This window comes from Capsicum annuum, chromosome 4 (genome assembly GCF_002878395.1).
Source record: "Capsicum annuum cultivar UCD-10X-F1 chromosome 4, UCD10Xv1.1, whole genome shotgun sequence".
Lineage (NCBI taxonomy): Eukaryota > Viridiplantae > Streptophyta > Magnoliopsida > Solanales > Solanaceae > Capsicum > Capsicum annuum.
In genome coordinates this window covers 57,456,941-57,476,979 of record NC_061114.1, presented here as the reverse complement: position 1 = coordinate 57,476,979, position 20,039 = coordinate 57,456,941, and the positions used below count along the sequence as shown (strand labels likewise).

General features: G+C 35.5%; 1 protein-coding gene across 3 annotated transcripts; it reads left to right on the top strand.

Annotated features, from left to right (window-relative positions):
- The first annotated feature begins 1,347 nt into the window (after positions 1 to 1,347).
- Positions 1,348 to 19,797, top strand: LOC107868154 (nicotinate phosphoribosyltransferase 1). 3 transcript variants are annotated; one of them, XR_007054941.1, is made up of 16 exons: positions 1,348 to 1,884; positions 9,497 to 9,644; positions 10,378 to 10,497; positions 10,631 to 10,765; positions 10,850 to 10,911; positions 11,932 to 12,007; positions 14,104 to 14,205; positions 15,175 to 15,291; positions 15,630 to 15,688; positions 16,586 to 16,760; positions 17,294 to 17,428; positions 17,516 to 17,614; positions 17,751 to 17,859; positions 19,067 to 19,119; positions 19,241 to 19,353; positions 19,541 to 19,627. XR_007054941.1 is itself a non-coding variant. In XM_016714754.2 (15 exons), the coding sequence occupies exons 1-15, from the start codon at positions 1,709 to 1,711 to the stop codon at positions 19,616 to 19,618; spliced, it is 1,704 nt and encodes a 567-aa protein (XP_016570240.1). In that variant the 5' UTR covers positions 1,349 to 1,708; the 3' UTR covers positions 19,619 to 19,797. The 3 variants fall into 3 exon arrangements, 1 of the variants encoding a protein (XP_016570240.1); XR_001673674.2 differs by lacking the exon at positions 19,067 to 19,119 and having other exon boundaries at positions 19,200 to 19,353; XM_016714754.2 differs by lacking the exon at positions 19,067 to 19,119 and having other exon boundaries at positions 1,349 to 1,884; positions 19,541 to 19,797.
- Positions 19,798 to 20,039: the final 242 nt, after the last annotated feature.

Below are 20,039 nucleotides of genomic sequence, written 5' to 3'. Positions count from 1 at the left end.
TTTGACTGAAAATGCAAAAATAAAGAAAAATATAGTAGATGCTCCAACAAGAATAACCTGGCCATATTCTGGAAAACCACATCTGAAATATATGAGGAAATTATATGTTACGTAATGTTCAAAGAAATGGAGAAGGCATGCATCATATCCGAATGTCCAATGAAAGGAAAAAGCTTTCACTAATTTAAATTTATTTTCTTTAAAGAGGGAAGGAGAAAAGATTGTATAAATTTATTTTCTTTAAAGAGGGAAGGAGAAAAGATTGTATAAGAAAAGGAAGGAGAGATGAGTCACGTGAGAAATAAAAGTTCTATTAGGGGTGGATGAAATATTTAATGGAGGGATGTTTTTGGTTAACTTAAAGGGTGTTTTCAATTAAATGAAATAATATAAGGATGGGGTGTTCATGGTTTGGTTCGCGAACCAAATCAAATCGATTAAAAAGTTAATATTTGGTTAGGTTTGATTTAGTTTGATTTTAAATTTTTAAAATTGATACTTATGTGGTTTGGTTTTGATTTTACTCTAAAATAATCGCCAAAATAATCAAATCGGACCGATAAAGAGTATATATATATAGAGATAGATAGATAGATAGATAGATAGATAGATAGATAGATACATATACATATATAAATTATTTATATATTATTCATAAATAAAATATAAATATTTTTTACATTTTAAATTTTAATCTTGAATTTAACTTTAGTCGTAACACTTTTAGTCATATGTCTCCATCTAGTTGACAGTACGTTATGAGATTCCATATGATTTTCCTACTTTGAATAGCAAATGATACTAATTGTGAAAATTATCTTGTTGCCTATGAAATTTAATAGGTGAGTTTCATTAAACTATAGATAGTCACTAGTTTTGATCTTCTTTTTTGTTCCTATTGAGCAAAAAATTTATGTGTTTATCTTTTGGGGATTTATCATATCATTCTCTTACATATAGTTTCTAAATACTTTTTGTAGAAGTGTTCATATAATGTTGTTCGTGGCTTTGCCCAAGTATAACACTAAATTGATATCTTAGTTTTAAGGTTGAGGAACAACACTCGGTTGACATCTCATATGTTGGATTGGATTTTTTAAAGAAAAATTTCAACTTTTATCATTAACTAAAGTTATAAATCGAAAAAATCGAACCGAACCGAACTAAACCGATGATTATTTTTTTATATGTATTGATTTGGTTTGATTTTAGAAATTTAAAAATTGATTAAGTCGATTTGATTATAATTTTGATCAATAAACGATCCAAATCAATTCATGAACACCCTTAGATGTGGTAACAACTATGAGGAAATTATAAGGATGATTTTGGTGGAAAACTCAAAAAATGACAATCAAGCCAAATGAAATAAAGCAAAAAAATGTTGACAGATAGAGAGGACGTAATCCACTTATTAAAAGTTTTGATCCGTCTCTTGCGTCCAAAATAAACACAAACAATCCTACAAGTGTTAAAAAGTACTTGGTGATATCAAACGCCGAAAACAAAAAAGAAAAAAAAAAAACTTTTTATCAAACAGCTGGGCCTCCATTTTCCTCTTCCTCTGTTTTTTCTGCATGCTGTATATATAACCCCCAGCAGGAAAGAATCGGCTTGCTCCGGCATCGGCTCCGTGTTTGGTGACCATCGTTACCATTCAGAATAATAACAATTCAGTTAAACGAAAATAGTTCTGTTTTATTTCATAATGGCGGCGGCTGCAGTGGCTAATGGGACAAAGAAAATAGAACAAACAGGACGGTCTAAAAGTGGGGTTATTAGTGGTCCGAGTAATCCAATGGTGACACCTCTTTTAACAGATCTTTATCAATTTACCATGGCTTATGCTTATTGGAAAGCTGGAAAACAAAATGAACGTGCTGTGTGAGTGCCTACATAATTATCTCCCATTTTCGCACGAATTTTCCTTGATTTTCTGTGTATTATATGTGTTTGATGTAATGTACATGACGATTGTTGTAGTGCTGGTATTGGCGTTATTCATTTTGACAATTGATAGTCTAAGATGACGACGCTTCATGATATCTGATTGCTCCTTCATATTTATTCGATGAACCGCCTCGTCTGATACTATTAGGGCCGTTTGGTTGGAAACAAATTATCTCGGGATGAGATTAGTTATCTGTTACTCGATTGCAGGAACCACAAGGATTCGAGGATCGAGTTGATTGCCCGGGAGTTAACTCGAGGATACAATCACAGAAGAAGAAGAAGAAGAAACAAAGAGAGAGATAGAGATAATTGAGAGAGAAGGAATTGGGTTTATTTCATATCATGCTGTAATTGAGTGATTACATCAACTATTAATAGAAAATAGAAGTTGATCAGTTATTCTAACTAACTGAACAGTTGTAGCTAACAGACTCCACTAGGTGCTCTTAACTAATTTCTGGAACTCAACTACTGTACCAACACTGTATTTAACTAACTTTTGAATTATAATTTGCATTTCTATCTACGATAACAGTACTCCCCCCTAATACAAGATCCTTGTCCTTAGGGATCAAAAGATGGAAAATGAGTCTTTAAGACAGTAACAAATTCCCAGGTAGCTGCATCAGCAAGAAGACCAATCCATTTCACCAACACCTGAGCAACAACTTTATTGCCTTTCTTGATCATCCGTCTTTGCAAAACAAACTCAGGCTGAGGACAGTTTGGATTAGCCAACTCCACAGTAGGTGGGCAAGATATAGTGGTAGGTACTTCATAACACTTTTTCAACTAGGAAACATGAACCGTAGGGTGGATCTTGACAAAAGTAGGTAACAAGAGAGTGTAGGCCACAGACCAACCCTTTTTATGATCTGAAACGGTTCATAATACTTGGACGCTAGCTTATGATTATAGTGCTGCAAGATAGTAGCTTGCTTGTAGGGTTGTACCTTGAAGTAGATCCAGTCCCCAACATCAAAATGTCTATCACTTTTATGTGAATCAGCCTATTGTTTCATCCTCACTTGAGCCCTGAGCAAGTGGTGCTTCAATAGTTGCTGCTTAAGCTCCCTATTAAGTAGTGTAGTGTCAACATCAGTAGAAGTTGATTCACCTGGTAGATAAGGAAGATGAAGAGGAAGAGGACGACCATATAATGCCTCATAAGGAGTAGTTTGATAGCCGAGTGAAAACAAGTATTATACCAATACTCGGCCATCGGTAAGCAGGCAGACCAATTAGAAGCATCATCACTGCAGTAGCATCTTAAATAGGTCTCAAGACATCTGTTCAGTACCTCCGTTTAACCATTCGAATGAGGATGGTAGGCTGTGGAAGTATGCAGCAACACACCTTGAAGGCCTAAGAGTTCCTGCCAAAAGGAGCTGAGGAAAACAGCATCCCTATCACTTGTAATAGCATCTGGTAGACTATGTAACTTCACAATATTATCGAGGAACACCTGAGCGACATAGTGAGCTGTATAAGGATGTTTCAGGGGAAGGAAATGGCCATACTTGCTCAGTCTGTCAACCACTACCAAAATGACCTCATATCCATGAGATTTGGGTAAACCATCAATGAAATCCATGCTAATTTGAGATCACACTACCTCAAGGATGGGTAGAGGTTGCAGTAAACCAGGGTAAGCAGCAAGATCTGATTTATTTTTTGACATACGTCATACCTTTGAATGAATTCCTTCACTTCTATTCTCATGTTCTTTCAATAGAATAGAGTTATTAACCTCTTGAGAGTAGCTTCCAATCCCGAATGGCCTCCATGAGGACCAGCATGCCATAGAGTCATGATATCAGTTCTTAAACTCTGTACCTTACCAATCACTAATTTCCCTTTCCTTCTCAATTGGCCCTGTAACCAAGTGAATTGTTTATGAGAAGAAGGGTCAACCTGTAAGTCTTCAATTAGCTTTTTGAGCTCAGGATCAGTATGCCAACTGTCTACAATAACATCAAACAGATCAGTATTGGTAGGAGAAATAATAAGAGCAAGTAACTCAGCACCAGCAACCCTTGAGAGGGCATCAACTACTTTATTTTCAGCACCCTTTTTATACTCAATGGTGTAGTCAAATGGCATCAATTTAGTTAGCCACAACAACTGTGAATTTGTATGCAATTTTTGTTCCATTAAGAACTTCAATGTCTTTTGATCAGTTCTGAGTACAAACTTCTGACCTAAAAGATACTGTGACCACTTAGTAGCCTGAACAATAGCAAGGAGTTCTCTATCATATATGGATAATGCAGCATGTTTTGGAGACAAAGCCTTCCTAATAAAAGCTATAGGGTGCCCTTCTTGCATCAGTATAACACCAATACCATATACGCTCGCATCAGTTTCCACAACAAATGGCTTGCTAGCATCAGGTAAAGCTAGGATAGGAGATTGAGTCAATGCATCTTTCAACTGTACAAATGCATCATGAGCATCAAAATTCCATTTAAACCTTTCCTTCTTTGTCAAATCAGTAAGAGGCTTGCAGATAACTCCAAAACCTTGGATGAATCTCCTGTAATAACCAGCCAATCCTAAAAAAACTCTTAATGGCTTCAATGTAGTAGGAATAGGCTAATTCCTGACAGCCTTGATCTTCTGAGGGTCAGTAGAGACACCTTCAGCAGTGATAAAATGGCCAAGATACTCAATCCAGTGAACACCAAAGAAACATTTCTTTTCTTGGCAAATAACTGATGCTCAACTATTTTCAAAAATACAGACTTCAGATGTACCACATGTTCTACTATAAATCAAAATATCATCAAAGAAAACCAGCACATATTTCCTTAAAAACTTTTGAAATACAGAGTTTATCAACCCTTGAAGGGTTGCAGGGGCATTTGATAATCCAAAAGGCATGACTAAGTACTCAAAATATCCCAAATGAGTTCTAAAAGAAGTCTTAGGAACATCTTCTTTAGCCATCCTCAATTGATGATATCCCAACCTTAAGTCAATTTTAGAGAAGACCTTGGATCCACTAGCTCATCTAACAAGTCTTCAACAATAGGGATTGGAAACTTGTTTTTGACAGTAAACTTGTTCAAGTCCCTATAATCGACACATAATCTCCATATGCCATCCTTCTTGCCGACCAACACTACAGGTGAGGCAAAAGGACTGCAACTAGGCTGAATAATTCCCTGATCCATCATTTGTTGTATTATGCTTTTAATAATATCCTTCTTAACTGAAGGGTATCTGTAAGGTCTCTTATTCACAAGTTCGACCCCCGGTTGTAATACAATCCTATGATCAAATATACCCCTAGAAGGTGGTAGATTAACAGGTTCTTCGAACAAAGCAACAGATTCTGATAATACCTGTCAAAGTGCACCTGTAAAAGTGCAGGATCTTCTTTTTTATCAGTGTCAACTTTTGAAGGATGACACTTTGCTTCATCAATTCCTTAAGGAATCACCTAAATCATACACAATTGAGATTGCATTCCTGAGTGCTTTGCTAATTCCCAGCACTAGGAGTTAGCACTTGATAGCCAGAGCCTCTAAATAGATGTTTTCTCCCCTTATACCAGAATTCCATCGTCAAATTCCTTAAATTCAACTTGATATCACCAAGTGTCAGCAACCACTGAACTCCCAATACAACACCACAAGGTCCCACAAGTAACAATAAGAAATTAACACAAAATTCAGCACCTTGTAACAACCAAGTTATAGTAGTCACCTTATCCACCTTCATACTTCCATTTGCGGCAGCCACTACCTTGGGGTTAATAAATCTCACTTCACACCCTAACTTCTTGACCAATTCAGGATCTATAAAGTTATAAGAGCTCCCCGTATCAATCAGTATATGCAATTCCATTTTTGAGTGATAACCAGTTACCTTCAAGATCCTAAATCCCAAGGATCCATTCAAGGCATGCATAGAAATCTCCATGTGTTCTATTGGCCTATGTTACTCGGACTCGGCCGTTTTGCTGCCTAACCCGTTTCGACACGAGACTGAAGTGTGTGCGGGTGCTTCCGCCGTCTCCGATTCGGTCAAACGATTTTAGAGATGTTGACCAAATTAATGAAGAAATTTGAGGGGAAAATCGAATAATTAACTGGCGTATGGCGACTTACTGAAAAAATTCCAACCAGCGACCACCAGAAGAGAGACGGCGTTGTCGATGTACCAACGCCGTCACTGTCGCCGAGAAACCACCGTCGTCGTCGGCCCACCTCAGTTGTCGTCGTCAATCATCTGTCGTTGTTGATGTGCCACCCCGTTGGCGTCGGCGTTCTATTTGTTTGTGTTGTTATATATATATATTTATATTTATTAATAATTATTTAATAAAAACAAGACAGCAACGTTAATATTTGTTTATTTGTTTGTGTTGTTATGTAAATATTTATTAATATTAATATTAACAATATATATTTTTTAATAAAATCGAGACAGCTGTTGGTTTATTGGACTGATGGCAACCGACTTTTGTATTTAATATTCTTTATATTATATAAAAAATGTATATTAATATATAATTAAAAGTAAGTTTCCCTAACATTGAAAAAAGGAAAAAGTACTCTTAATTATAGTTAACTTTTTATTTTTAGAATACCTTTATAACTCTATATTTATAATATTTGATTTTTTTTAGCCGAATTCCCGCACCCGTATCCATTCTCGGATTTGCACCCCCGAATCTTAAAATTTATATTTTGACGAATCCGACTCTCGGATCCGCATCGTCTCGGATACCCGCACCCGAGTCCGAGCAACTTAGCTACAGGCTGCCCTAATTCTTGCTTATCAACAAGCTCATCTTGGGCTTCTGCTTCTGAATCTTTAACTGGTGCCTCTAATTCTTCTGTCTCATCTACTTCTAACAGATACAATTGCTTGGAGGTTTTAGAATTATGTCCAGGCATATACTTTTCATTGCAAAAATAGCACAAGCCTTTTGCCCTTTTGTCATTCATCTCTTCAATACTCAAAGTTCTCCTATTCAATCCCTTAGAAAACCAGAATTTGTGCTATAAGGAGTAGGCAAAATTCCTTTGCTGCTCGAATACTTCTGATCTGCAAACTTCTTTGCAGTTACCTGAGAATGATTAGTGGGGTGTTGCCTCATAGACAACAGATAAGCCTCCTGCATTCTTGCATTTTTGTATACTGGAGAGAGAGAGGAAGGTTTGGTGATCTTAACAACTATATTCAATTATGTTTTTAAGCCCCCAATATAGCAACTGATAACGTTCTCTTCTGATAGGTTCACTCTTGTCAAACTTCTTTCAAAAGCTGCTTGATATTCCCTTACACTTCCTATCTGCTTAATCTTTTTAATCTCTTCCATGGGATCATCAAAATCGATCCCAAACCTCTCCACTAAAGCACCAACATATTCCTTCCAACTAATAGTTTGTGAGTACTGTCTATACCTCATAAAAGAAACATGCCATTGGATTACTTCACCCTCCAATTGCAATGATGCAATGTTAACCTTCTCATCAGCTGCAATATTCTCTATAGAGAAGAATTGCTCAATCTTAAACAACCAAGATCGAAGGTCATCCCCAGAAAATTTCAAGAAATCCATTCTTAACCATTGCGTGAAATGCGATAGTTGAAAATTCGAAGCAACATGAAAAGGAGAATTATTACCAAAATTAGGGCTCCTATCCTTTTCCCTGCGATTCCCCATTCCTCTTTCATGGTCCTGTGCCTCTTCATGCACCAATTGAATGGTGTTTCTCCTATTTTCCCCCATCAATTGTTGTTTCAATTCTGTAACAGCATGATCTAAATTCTCCAATAATGAAACCTTGCCAGCTAAATGTCCTACCTCTGTTACCAAGCTCAGCAACATCCACTTAAATCCCTAATTTCTGCAGTAGCAGTTTCTGAAGTTGAGTCACCAGTTACTCTTGCTCCTTTCACCATTGTTGCCGAGGTCGAATGGCTTTGATACTAATGTTACTCGATTGTAGGAACCACAAGGATTCGAGGATCGAGTTGATTGCTCAGGAGTTAACTCGAGGATACAATCACGGAAGAAGAAGATAATTGAGAGAGAAGGAATTGGGTTTATTTCATATCATGCTGTAATTGAGTGATTACATCAACTATTAATAGAAAATAGAAGTTGATCAGTTATTCTAACTAACTGAACAATTGTAGCTAACAGACTCCACTAACTGCTCTCAACTAATTTCTGGAACTCAACTACTGTACCAACACTGTATTTAACTAACTTTTGAATTCTAATTTGCATTTCTATTTATGATATTATCCCACCTTCAAAGTGGGATTAAAGTAACACTACAATTCTGGGTTAAGTTATCTCGGATAACTAATCTCGAATGAGTTATCCTCTACATTTTATCCCAACCAAATATGGATAAGCTAACCCTAAAATTAATCCCATGATTACTTATGCCTTATTCCTTGTTTTGTAGTTGGTTAGTGTTTGGTAGTTTGGTATTAGTAATACATGAATCTTTTTATAAGGGAATCCGTGCATCTTTTTTTTTTTAGGAATTAGTTATACCAAGTAAAGTTATTCACTTTTTTGCTTATTCCGCCTTCTATTATATATAAAATAATAGACAAATTCCCTCATAACTTGTATATGTATTAGCTTCATCAAAACTAATTATATATATATATATATATATATATATATCAATACTTGCTTCACTTAAATACCTCCACACAAAATTGAAATTATATCTTTCCTGCATATTACGAAAAATATTCTCATGAATTATAATAGCATGGTACTTAAGTGCATCATTTGCACTAAGACATGGTATTTTTTAACCATTTTCATGACATCGAAATTGATGTTCTCTTTATACTAAGTGATGTCACAGTCATTGGGGTACTCAGTGGAATCACTTTAAAACCTTTTAATCCGTTAAGGATTTTCATAAAACCTTCACCGTCTAACAAGTCGTGACAATCATTCATTATAGTGTTCGATCTTTTCAGTATTGCCAGACTGAAAAGAACTTTATTGCATCCACACAGGAGAATACACCTCGATATAATAATGTCAAAAATTTTGTGAAAGATCTTTATGCCTAAAAACACAAACATATATATTATATATATATAAGTATGTAAGTATGTATGTATGTATGTATGTATGTATGTGTATGTATGTGTATATATGTATGTACATATGTATGTGTATGTATATATGTACATATGTATATGTATATGTATATGTATATACATATGTATTAGTTATGCAAGTTTCTAAATTGAAAACCAAACAACATATTAATTTTCTGCATGAATAACGTACCTCCTTATCAACTACCAAACATTATATTACTTATGTAGAATTTATTACCTGTGTAACTCATCTGCAATTCAGCTTCCAAACGACCCCTAAAGCATGATATCCTTTTTATTTGTTTATTTTATCATTTCAGCGAGGGACACACTTATTTGTTTATTTCAAGTATACAACAGTAACATTCTTATTCGTTTGTCAAACAGATGTTTGCTCATCTAAAATCAAGTGAATGACTTATCCCCATTTGGTTGAATATTTCAGGTTTGACTTGTATTTCCGGAAGAATCCGTTTGGTGGTGAATATACAATATTTGCTGGATTAGAAGAATGCATAAAGTTTATTGCTCATTACAAATTAACTGACGATGAGATAACTTTTATCAGATCATCATTACCCCCTTCTTGTGAGGTAGATTAATTATTTGATAAATAAATAAGCACCTGTAATGTGTGTAGAAGCATAGGAGTGATAGAAATCTTCCTGTATCCTTTTGTCCTTTTAGGGTCATTAGTTGTTTTATCGCTATATGATATTATAAGATAGTTCTGCATGAATTCGGGATGATTAGTGTCTTTCCTGTTTCATTATGCCTTAATGAAATATGATTATCTCCTTTTGGGGAAAACCTGGGTAACTAATGAGATTACATAAGCATGAGTGGTTGTGAGTGAACTGGTGGCTCATTTCTAGTCGATACTCTAATTCCATATGTTGTTTTGGCAACATATCAAAATGTATCTAGATAATTTTGTCAAAAGCAGTCTTCATCTTATTTTTTAATCTTGCAATTGGTATTTGCACTTTTGGTGCTATTGCTTTTTGGTGAACACAAAGGAAAAAAGTTCTTCCCATAGCAGAACACTAAATTGTCATGAATTTAATGAAGGTGTTATGGCAAGTCAGAGTAGTTGTAATTCTATTCAAATAGTTATCCAAGCTTGCATCTCCTTTGAGAATTTTCGTTTTCCTCTCTCATGAACGTATCATCTCATTCTGTTTAGAAAATCAGGTAGTGTTTCAGTATCTCATCTTCTAGTTGATTGTGCCTTCATACTACATTTTCCTGTTACTTAAAGAATTGTTTTACATGCTTACAGTCTGTAGTGTCTGAGTAATAACCACCTGTGAATGGATTTTGTAGGATGCCTTCTATAACTACCTTAGAGGAATTAACTGTTCAGATATTGAGATATATTCAATACCTGAAGGATCAGTTGTGTTTCCCAAAGTACCACTGATGAGGATTGAAGGGCCAATTGCTGTGAGTACCAACTAAACTATCCTTTTTTCCTGCTTGTACGTGAAAGATGCATTGTTCTCAGTGCTGATGCTTCATGTGTTTCTCAAACTTACATCCAATTTTAATGGTTGGTGATTGCTTTTGAATCTTAAAGGTAGTTCAACTACTGGAAACTGCATTTGTCAATCTCATAAACTATGCATCGCTAGTAACTACTAATGCCGCAAGACATCGTTTTGTTGTGGGAAAGTCCAAATTGCTGTTGGAATTTGGGCTTCGAAGAGCACAGGTTTTTCATCTTTCTTTACGATAACTTGAAATTGGAAGGTCTCTCTTAAAAATTATTCCACAATCTTTGCTTCTTCATGAGTAGGGTCCGGATGGTGGTATTTCTGCTTCTAGATATTGCTACATGGGAGGATTTGATGCAACAAGGTGATTCCATACACAATTTATCCTGTCGTGATCTTCTCAAATGAAATAGTGCCACTATCTATTTCTCTTTCTAAACTAGATTCAGTTCTTAAATTCATCTGGACATCCTTTTTTGTTTTGAAAATAAAAGTTTAAGATTCGTAGAATCAGTTTGTGATAAAAGATTAAGTAAACGAATTTGTCAAAACAGTACAAATGTGTCACAATACAACTGGTATAATTGAGAACACTGTCGACTGGCCAGACTCTTGAACAAGTAGTTCATTGATAGTCACTAACAACAACAACTACGCCTCAATCGGAATCAAGTAGGGATCGGGTATATGAATCCTTATACTGTCCATGTCGCTCCATTTAAGCTTATTTATTTTGTGAGGATTCATCTTAAACTGACTAGAGTTATGCTGACTAGTAGCCTACGCAGCCCTCTTCCACTTTTTAGGCTTGAGACCGGCAATGAGCAAGCTTACACAATATATAGAAGTCGCCAGTCGTGTCAATGTGTTTTTAGATCAAGTGCTTTTAAATTCCAAAGATTTCTTTTATAGGTAAAGGATTAGTGTTAGCTCTTCCAGAAACAGAACTGTACCTTTTTTGAAAGGATCATTACACCTGAAAGTCATGCGAATTGACCCTAAAATAGAAAAGCTGACATGAAGATAAATGCTAGAGTAGGCTCTCTATATGGATGGTTGACATCAATTGAGTTTATCCACACACAAGTTTCATTTACTTTGAATGTCTATTCCTTTTGCTTTCCAGATGGACCGGGCTTTTGTCAACAAGATTAATTTTTATCTCTTGACAAGCAACTCTAACTTCTCAAATTATTTTTGACTGTTGCATTTGCTGCAACTTAAGAGTTCTATTAGCCTTTTGTGCTTTGTTAAAAATAAATTGCTTCTTCGGTGAAGCCTAGAGCATTGTGGTACTTTTTTCCTTTCTCTTTGAGATTTAATTGGTTATCATATTAATCTAGCCATGAGGATCATATCTCGCTCCAAAAACTTTGTTTGGCAGCAATGTGGCAGCTGGAAATTTATTTGGGATCCCGCTTCGAGGAACACATTCCCATGCCTTCGTTAGTTCATTTATGGTAGGTGCAACTTCGCAACAACTTTTCGTTCTGTGTAATATAAGTGGAACTTTTAAGTGTATAAGTGTGTCAAAAGTTTTTTTGTCCCACACAATTCACAATCATATTTGCTTACATGCTGTTTTAGGATCATAACCGAAAGGTGCCGTAGAATTATCAAAACACTAAGGGGTCGTTTGGTAGGTGTATAAGAGTACTCTATAGGGTGTATTAATAATACTAAGATTAGTTATTCTAGGATTAGTAGTACATATATTATTTTTTATTGACTGTTTCGTTTGTTGTATTAAATGAATGGGGTGTATTAGCATGGAAATAGTACCCTGTATTGTTAATGCCATATTTACTATATATAAAAATAGGACCGAGTAGGGTGCATAACTAATGCAAGTATTAGTTATACATCGATTGGAAACACTACCAAACAAAAGATTAAATAAGACCAAGCTAATACATGTATTATTTCCTCTAATGCCTCCTACCAAATGACCACGAAGGGTCATTCTATTGTTAATAAGACCAAGCTAATACATGTATTATTTCCTCTAATGCCTCCTACCAAATGACCACGAAGGGTCATTCTATTGTTGGTTAGATTTATGTAGATATTACTAATGTAGGGATTAGTTATTGTGGTATTATTAATGCAAGGATTAGTCATGCAGATATTAGTAATGAAGAGATTAATATCAACACTTTCCCATGTATGGTTGGCTAAAATGTTTTGAATTTTTCTTGTTTCTTAAGGACACATTGTCCTCTAACTTCTAGAAAATAACTTCCTTAGCAAGAGGATGTAGGTTATTTTCTAAACAATCATTTTCAACTGATGGTTTCCACCTCCCACCCCATCCAACTGTAAACACCCCACACCCACAAAAGTTGATTAACATTTTCTACTTGTCAAAAAACTAGAAAATCTATATGAAAAAGTCACTTTGTTTCATACCAAACGCACCCTAAATCTTCTAATTTCATCTTTTTCCATGAAGTCTAGTTTGCATTGATTCAACATCTAAAATTACTATTATTATTGTTACTGTCATTTCAGTAAATGCATATCTTCATCTTGATCCTTTCTAGTTTTTATTTTGATGCACATACCATTTTTCCTTAAAATACATCTGGCATGGTGATACAAATAAGCCCGATTTGGATATTGGAAAAGATGGTTTTTTGGTTGCTAAGGAGATTTATGTTTATGAACTCTGTAATGGAGGCTTGGGATTGAGGTTTAACTGATTTTAGTTTGAACTGTATAATAGAGCCCTTGATTGTTAAAGGGGCTGCCAAACAAAGATTTCATTTGCAGAAGTTATATTTGGAAAAGTAGAACAGATGTGTTTCCTTTGTAGGTCCTTTTTGGCATAAGTGCATACATTCATGTAGATATACTATTTCTCGGAGAACAAGTATATTTAGCGATCATTTGGTAGAGTGTATAAGAATAATGCAAAATATAGTATACTAGTAGTGCTTGCATTAGTTATGCTTGTGTTAATTATGCTTGCATTTTTCGTATGTAGTGTTTGGTTTGGTGTATTAAAAATAATATTTACGGCATAATTTCTAAAAAATATTTTTTTACAAAAATATCCTCCATTACTAATACCATGGATTTCCATGCATTAGTAATATACTCCTTAATATTAAATAGAGTGTATAACTAATGCAAGAATTAGCAATACATCGGATGAAAAACTGTACCAAACAAGCTATTAGTAATCCACAAAACTAATGCATGCATCATTTTTTTTAGTACACACTACCAAACGACCCCTTACTCCTTAGTGACATATACTTGCATTACATAACAAGCTTCTTGTTCTCCATATGGTAAAGCAATGCTCATTTCCAGCTTTAGCACTTCTTAATAAGTGGCTTGTTAGCGGTCAGCTAGTGAGGCCCGGTCTTCTGCATGGTGTCTAATTTAAAAGTTTGTTTTTTTCTGTTGATTGGTTTGTCTGGTTTGTCTTGTTAATAATGAATGTAAACTCAACTAATATAAGGACTATCTAAATTGTAATTGTTCTCTAGATGCTCAATACTTCTGGCTCGAAGTTATCTCTTATGTGATTTGATCTAATATTATGCAGAGCCCAGATGAGATCAAAGAAAAATCACTTAAACACCATGGTGGTTCTAGTGTTTGTAAGGATTTTGTTAGTCTGGTGAAGACGTGGCTTGGTAAATTAAAGGTATTATTTCACCCTCTTAAGTTAACTGTTGTGTCCTTGTTGGCTTATTATTATCTACTTCAATCTCCAGCCATCAGATTTTTGTTCTAAATATATCAATTTAGTTCTAAGTTTGCACTTTAACCAATATTTTGTTCCTTACTTTCAAGTACCTTTATGTTTTGGCTTCACCTTTTTACTTTTGCCTTTTAATTTTACTCGGGGCTTCTAATCTTCTTGTATGACTACTCAAATTTGATTAATATTAGAAGCGTCGGGGGTTTATCCAATTCAGGTGGTTTTCAAGCTCTTTGCCCCTTTGTAAGGTTATTTGGTTGTCTTATGTTTCGGACCTTGTGACGAGTGAATGCACCTTAACCTAAGTGGTAGCTTGAAGTTGCAGGAAGCTTAGTGGGTAAGTGGTTAATTGTAACTTGTGATTCCCAAAGTGTGATTCCCATTTGAGAGACTCTTCTTGGGGAAATTTCACTTTTGAAGTTGAGTGATTTAGTCCAAATACCAGTTCAAGCGGCTTAGCAGATCAGTCTAGGTCGTGCTCGTTCATCATTCCCTTCATGTTTTACTTATGCACCCCGGAAAAGACTTTGGTGTCCAAATAAGTAACAAAAATCCTATATATTATATAGGAGTGATTACGTGGAAACAATTTCATCTGTTGCAGACTTATCTTGGCACTCCAGTATTGAAGCTGAAAGCCAAAAATAAATTAAAATCTTCTATCATCTGGGTGCATTTTTAGTTCCTGTGCATATCTGTATTGAAGTCTGTATAATATAGTTGAAGGGACTGTCTCATTTTTCCCATCTTCCCTTCCTCTATTCAAGATTGCAAGCTGTCGATACTGTATCAGAATTGAGCAGCTCTTGAATCTTGATTATCCTCAAATTTTAAGTGATGATGGTGGTTGATGCTTCTTCTCTTCCATTTTGAGCTTGGATATCCTTGTTATGATGACTGTGCTACCTTCAGCGGTCACGCTTATTAGGTGGAATTTTCAATGAGACGAACCAAAGTGAGTTAGCAGCTTTTACCTCATATGGGCTTGCCTTTCCTGGAAGTTTTTTGGCCCTTGTGGACACTTATGATGTAAGTGCAATTTTAGATACTTATGCCACTGCTTTATTTTGTTTCCCGATACTTGACCTTGTTATCTATAAACTATACATGTGTAGTTGAAAGAGCAAAAATTATTGGTAGGCTCAAAGTTAATTTGCATCAATATCTTAATCTAAGGAAATCTACTTTGAAACAGATTAGAATAGTCATGGTATCCCGTTATCAGCTCAAGCATAACCTTCAACTTGTAGGATTTTTCAATTTAATTTCATAATTTGTATTATGGTGCATTTCCACTCTGTTCTGGTAATCTGCTCTGGCACATACTTTCTGTTGACGTTGACCTTCTGTAGCATGTACTTTAACAGGTCATGAGAAGTGGTGTTCCAAATTTTTGTGCAGTTGCTCTTGCTCTTAATGACCTGGGGTACGTGCCATGACAAGTTCTATTTTGTTTCCGCTACTTCGTATGATGCTTAATGGATTAAAAGGTGTACTGTTGAATCTTTTGGTGAAATAATGCACCTATGGAAAAGGAGATGTCAGCCGGAATTCTTAGTGTTATTTTATTAGTCTTATGTTGTTCTCAATCTCTGTATTGTTAATGTTTCCTTTTTATGATCTCTCCCGTTTATGAACTAGCTAAGAATAGGGCAAAATAGAAGAAAAAGATCCATGCAAGCGATAGCTACTAGTTGTGGATAAGTCTTAGATTGCATGAAACACTAATTATTAATAGTAGTGTTATTTATACATATTCTTGGCATATTTTTCACTTCTATTTTTTTATTTCTTATGATGATATGATATCAGCTTAAATGATGAAATGAGTATTCATGTAGCTGACTGCAACTTATTTGGGACTGAGGCGTAGCTGTTTGTTGTATTTTTCTAGAAAGAGGTCTCACAGAAATCGGATCGGCTATAGTAAGGCCCCCTGCCCCCCACACCCCAAAAAGTAAAGAAAAAAAAAATGGAAAATAAATAGCTGAAAAACAAAAAGGAGTTGAGAAGCTAAGATATCAAAGGCCTTCTTTCGCTTGAGCTTATTCTGTTCATGGTTATATAAAATTATCCACTTCTCTTGGTCGACAGAGCAGAGGTTCTTTCTTAATTATAACGGGCTATGCCAATTATAGGAACTCAGCACGATTACTCCATTTTGCTGTCCTAGTTAATAGTTCTCTCCTCTGAAGACTTATTATTTTAGTTTAGACCATTGTTTTTTTTTAAAAGTCTAATTGTAATTGATGTATTTTTATTTTCTACTGTGGTTGTTGCAATATGGCCACGCCCTATTGATCTTTTAATGTTATATTTACAGGTATAGCGTATTTGGCATTAGATTAGATTCTGGTGATCTTGCTTATCAGTCATGCGAAGCCCGGAAATTCTTTCAAACTATTGAAAAAGAGTTTGGAGTGCCTGGTTTTGGAAAGATGAACATCACAGCTAGCAATGACCTTAATGAGGAAACATTGGATGCACTAAAGAAACAGGTTAGAGAACCAGGAATCTAATACAGGCGTAGCATATAGAATCTTGTCCTACGTCGTTCGACCTTTATAATGAGAGAGAGAGAGAGAGAGTGTTTGTGTGTTTCAGTGGTTTGCATGAGTGGTTTCTCTTGTTGCATATGATGTTTTAGAAGACAACTCCTTAAAATGTCAAATGTTTCTCCAGTGTGGTGTAATTTGAGATCTCTTCGTCTTAATTTGGGAAGTAAACTGAGCTAGGTTTTAAGCAACAAAAACACCATTAAGTAATGAAAATATGTGGTGGTTCCTGCTCATGTCAGTTGAACGAATCAGGAAAAAATTCATACAAGAATACATCAGGGAAATTCATACCTCCTAGTGCATGCTTGTTGTTTTAAAATTTGAAGGCATGAGTATACACTCCCAACAACATACTTTTCACTATTTTAACCTCAATATCTTGAGTCCATAACTTGAATCATGCCTTTTTATCCACTGCCTTCAATTGTTTTCCCTTGATTGAAAGGTAGATATTTGCCTTACTTCCTAAACAGGGCCATGACGTTGATTCTTTTGGTATTGGAACACATTTGGTTACCTGTTACGCACAGCCCGCACTTGGTGTTGTTTTCAAGTTGGTTGAGATCAATAATCAACCTAGGATCAAACTTTCTGAAGAAGTTACAAAGGTTTGCTGAAACTATGGTATCTTGGCATTTGAGATCCAATATGGGTTTCATTCCATGATATGGACATTCATTCTGTGTCCTTTCTAGGTCTCTATTCCATGTAAAAAACGGTGCTTCAGATTGTATGGAAAGGAAGGTTACCCCCTTGTCGACATAATGACTGGTGAAAATGAGCGTCCTCCTAAGGTACTTTAATTTTATTTTATTTTTATCGGTTCATCCTAAGATGTTTTATCAAGCTTGTCATGTCTAGTTCTTACGTGTCATTCCATAAGATTTATCTGGTGTATACAATGGTTAACAAAGAAAGAAAAATTGACAGGTAGGTGAACGGATTTTGTGCCGTCATCCATTTATTGAATCTAAACGGGCATATGTTGTGCCCCAGCGTATTGAGGAGCTTTTAAAGTGTTTTTGGCCTGGAAGTTCAGGTGAGACTTATTAGCTTTGAGTTATGCTGTATTAATTTTTAAGCTGGAAAATGTTTTTTAAAGAATTTGACCCTACAGTTTTGCATTTCCTAAATTCATAACGGGATGTCTTAGCAACATTTTGTGAGTTGCAAGGTATTGCTAAAGTTCCTAGGACTTAAACTGCTGTGTTTTTATTTCATGAGGACATTCTTCAAATCATCTCATATGGAGGTTTTAGGCATCAAAAAACAACCAAGCCATTTAAGTTTTATGTTCTTTATATATTTTTTTTGGGAGGTGGTGTGGGGGTAGGGGGGAGGTTGACGATTTAGATAAAGAAGCTAGATTCTACAATTTTTTCCTTGTCTCATTTCCGCAATCAAAAATGTGAAAAGCTGTTGTTAGAATGTAATCTGTAGCAGTTGGCAGTGCTTCTGCATGTAGTGGTACTGATGTCAAATTCTTAAAATATTTGCCATTTCTTTATAGCGGTCGTTTGCCAGTACTAGGTATCTCTGCCCATAGCTACTTCATACGTGTCATTTCTTTATCATGCTCGCTATAGTGTTTGACAGAGTCTTTTTCAGTTTTATCAACTATTCCAGGGGTGGATACACCTTGCCCCAACTAATGTCACGTGACACCGATTCATATTTAGATGATAAGCAAAATGAAGATATTGGGTCCTCTTTCCATTATAGTGATCTTGACTACTTGTTCAATTCAAATGTTGATGCCAACAACAACATACCAAGTGTAATCTCACAAGTGGGGTATAGGAGGGTGATTTATAAGCAGCCTCCCTACCTTCACAAGGTAGAGAGGTTATTTCCCATAAACCGTTAGCTCAAGCAAATCATATCAAAATGAGTAGGAAAGGAAATACAGTAGTGAAGAAACTATATAGAATATAATGGAAAAAGGACTGTCACAACCAAAAATAGTACAATTAACGAAACAAAGAAACCAATAGTTAATAAAATTGAAGAATACGATAGTAGGAGAGTTACTAATAATAATACGGATAAGGGAAACTAAATAACGCTCGACTACCTACTATCATTCTACCCTAATTCTTGACCTCCATATCCTCCAATCTAGGGCCATAGCCTCGGCAGTGTGTAGGTGCACTATTTCCTGTCCCAATGCTTCTTCGATCTAGCTCTACCTCTCCTAAAACCCACCGTCGCCAACCTCTCACACCTGCTTTGGGGCTTCTGTGCAGCTTCTCGCGAACCTCTACTTCATATGTTGCCACTCCCTGTGAAAACTCTTTAGGTAATACCTCTTACAACAAATTTTCAACACGCCACTGAACTATGCCTCCAAATCAACTGTTCTTGCAAGAATTTATCCAGCATTATTGAAAAACTTGATGTTGGTGTTATCATTTCCGAAGATAAAACACGGGAAGATCTGCCTCCACTGAAGGAGATCAGGAAACGGTGTATTGAACAACTGGAGCAAATGCGGCCAGATCACATGAGAAGACTAAATCCAACACCATACAAGGTATACTGATGAGAAATACAATCTTCAATTCTTATACTTCAGACTCGTATCACAGAACATTTTTATGGGTTCAAAAATCTAGTACATGCTGCAGTTTTAGTGGTTTTTCACATATATGTCTATGCCCAGTGTCTAAAATGCGATTTCAACTGAACTTTTTTTTTTATTTACTTGATTTACTGAGCAGGTTAGCGTGAGTGGAAAGTTGTATGATTTCATCCATTTCCTCTGGCTCAACGAAGCGCCTGTTGGGGAGTTACAGTGATCAATCAAATGAAGGAACAGAATTTTTGGAAGATTTTTTTTTGGTGGAGCATAGTGGGTTCGAAAAGGATTTTCTAATAACCTGTACATCTTTTTCCTTTATTTTTTTCTGGGCAGTGTAGTGCATAAAATACCTTGGATGTTTATGAAGAGAATAAAAGTTTTTCCCCTTTGTTTTCAGTTGTTTCTCACCATTATTTGTTTTGTTTATTAACTGTGGCTCTTTCTTGGTGATGAAAACAAAATGTATCGTTCAGACAATGTTCCAGTGCATGGGTTCTTCTAACAAATGAGGACCTATATTGATTACCGTTAGACAGTACAATTGAATTGATATGAAGTTTAAGGACAACAGTACAATTGAATTTATATGAGGTTAAGAACAAGTTTTAGCGTAACTCATTAAATTCAGTTATTAGCAA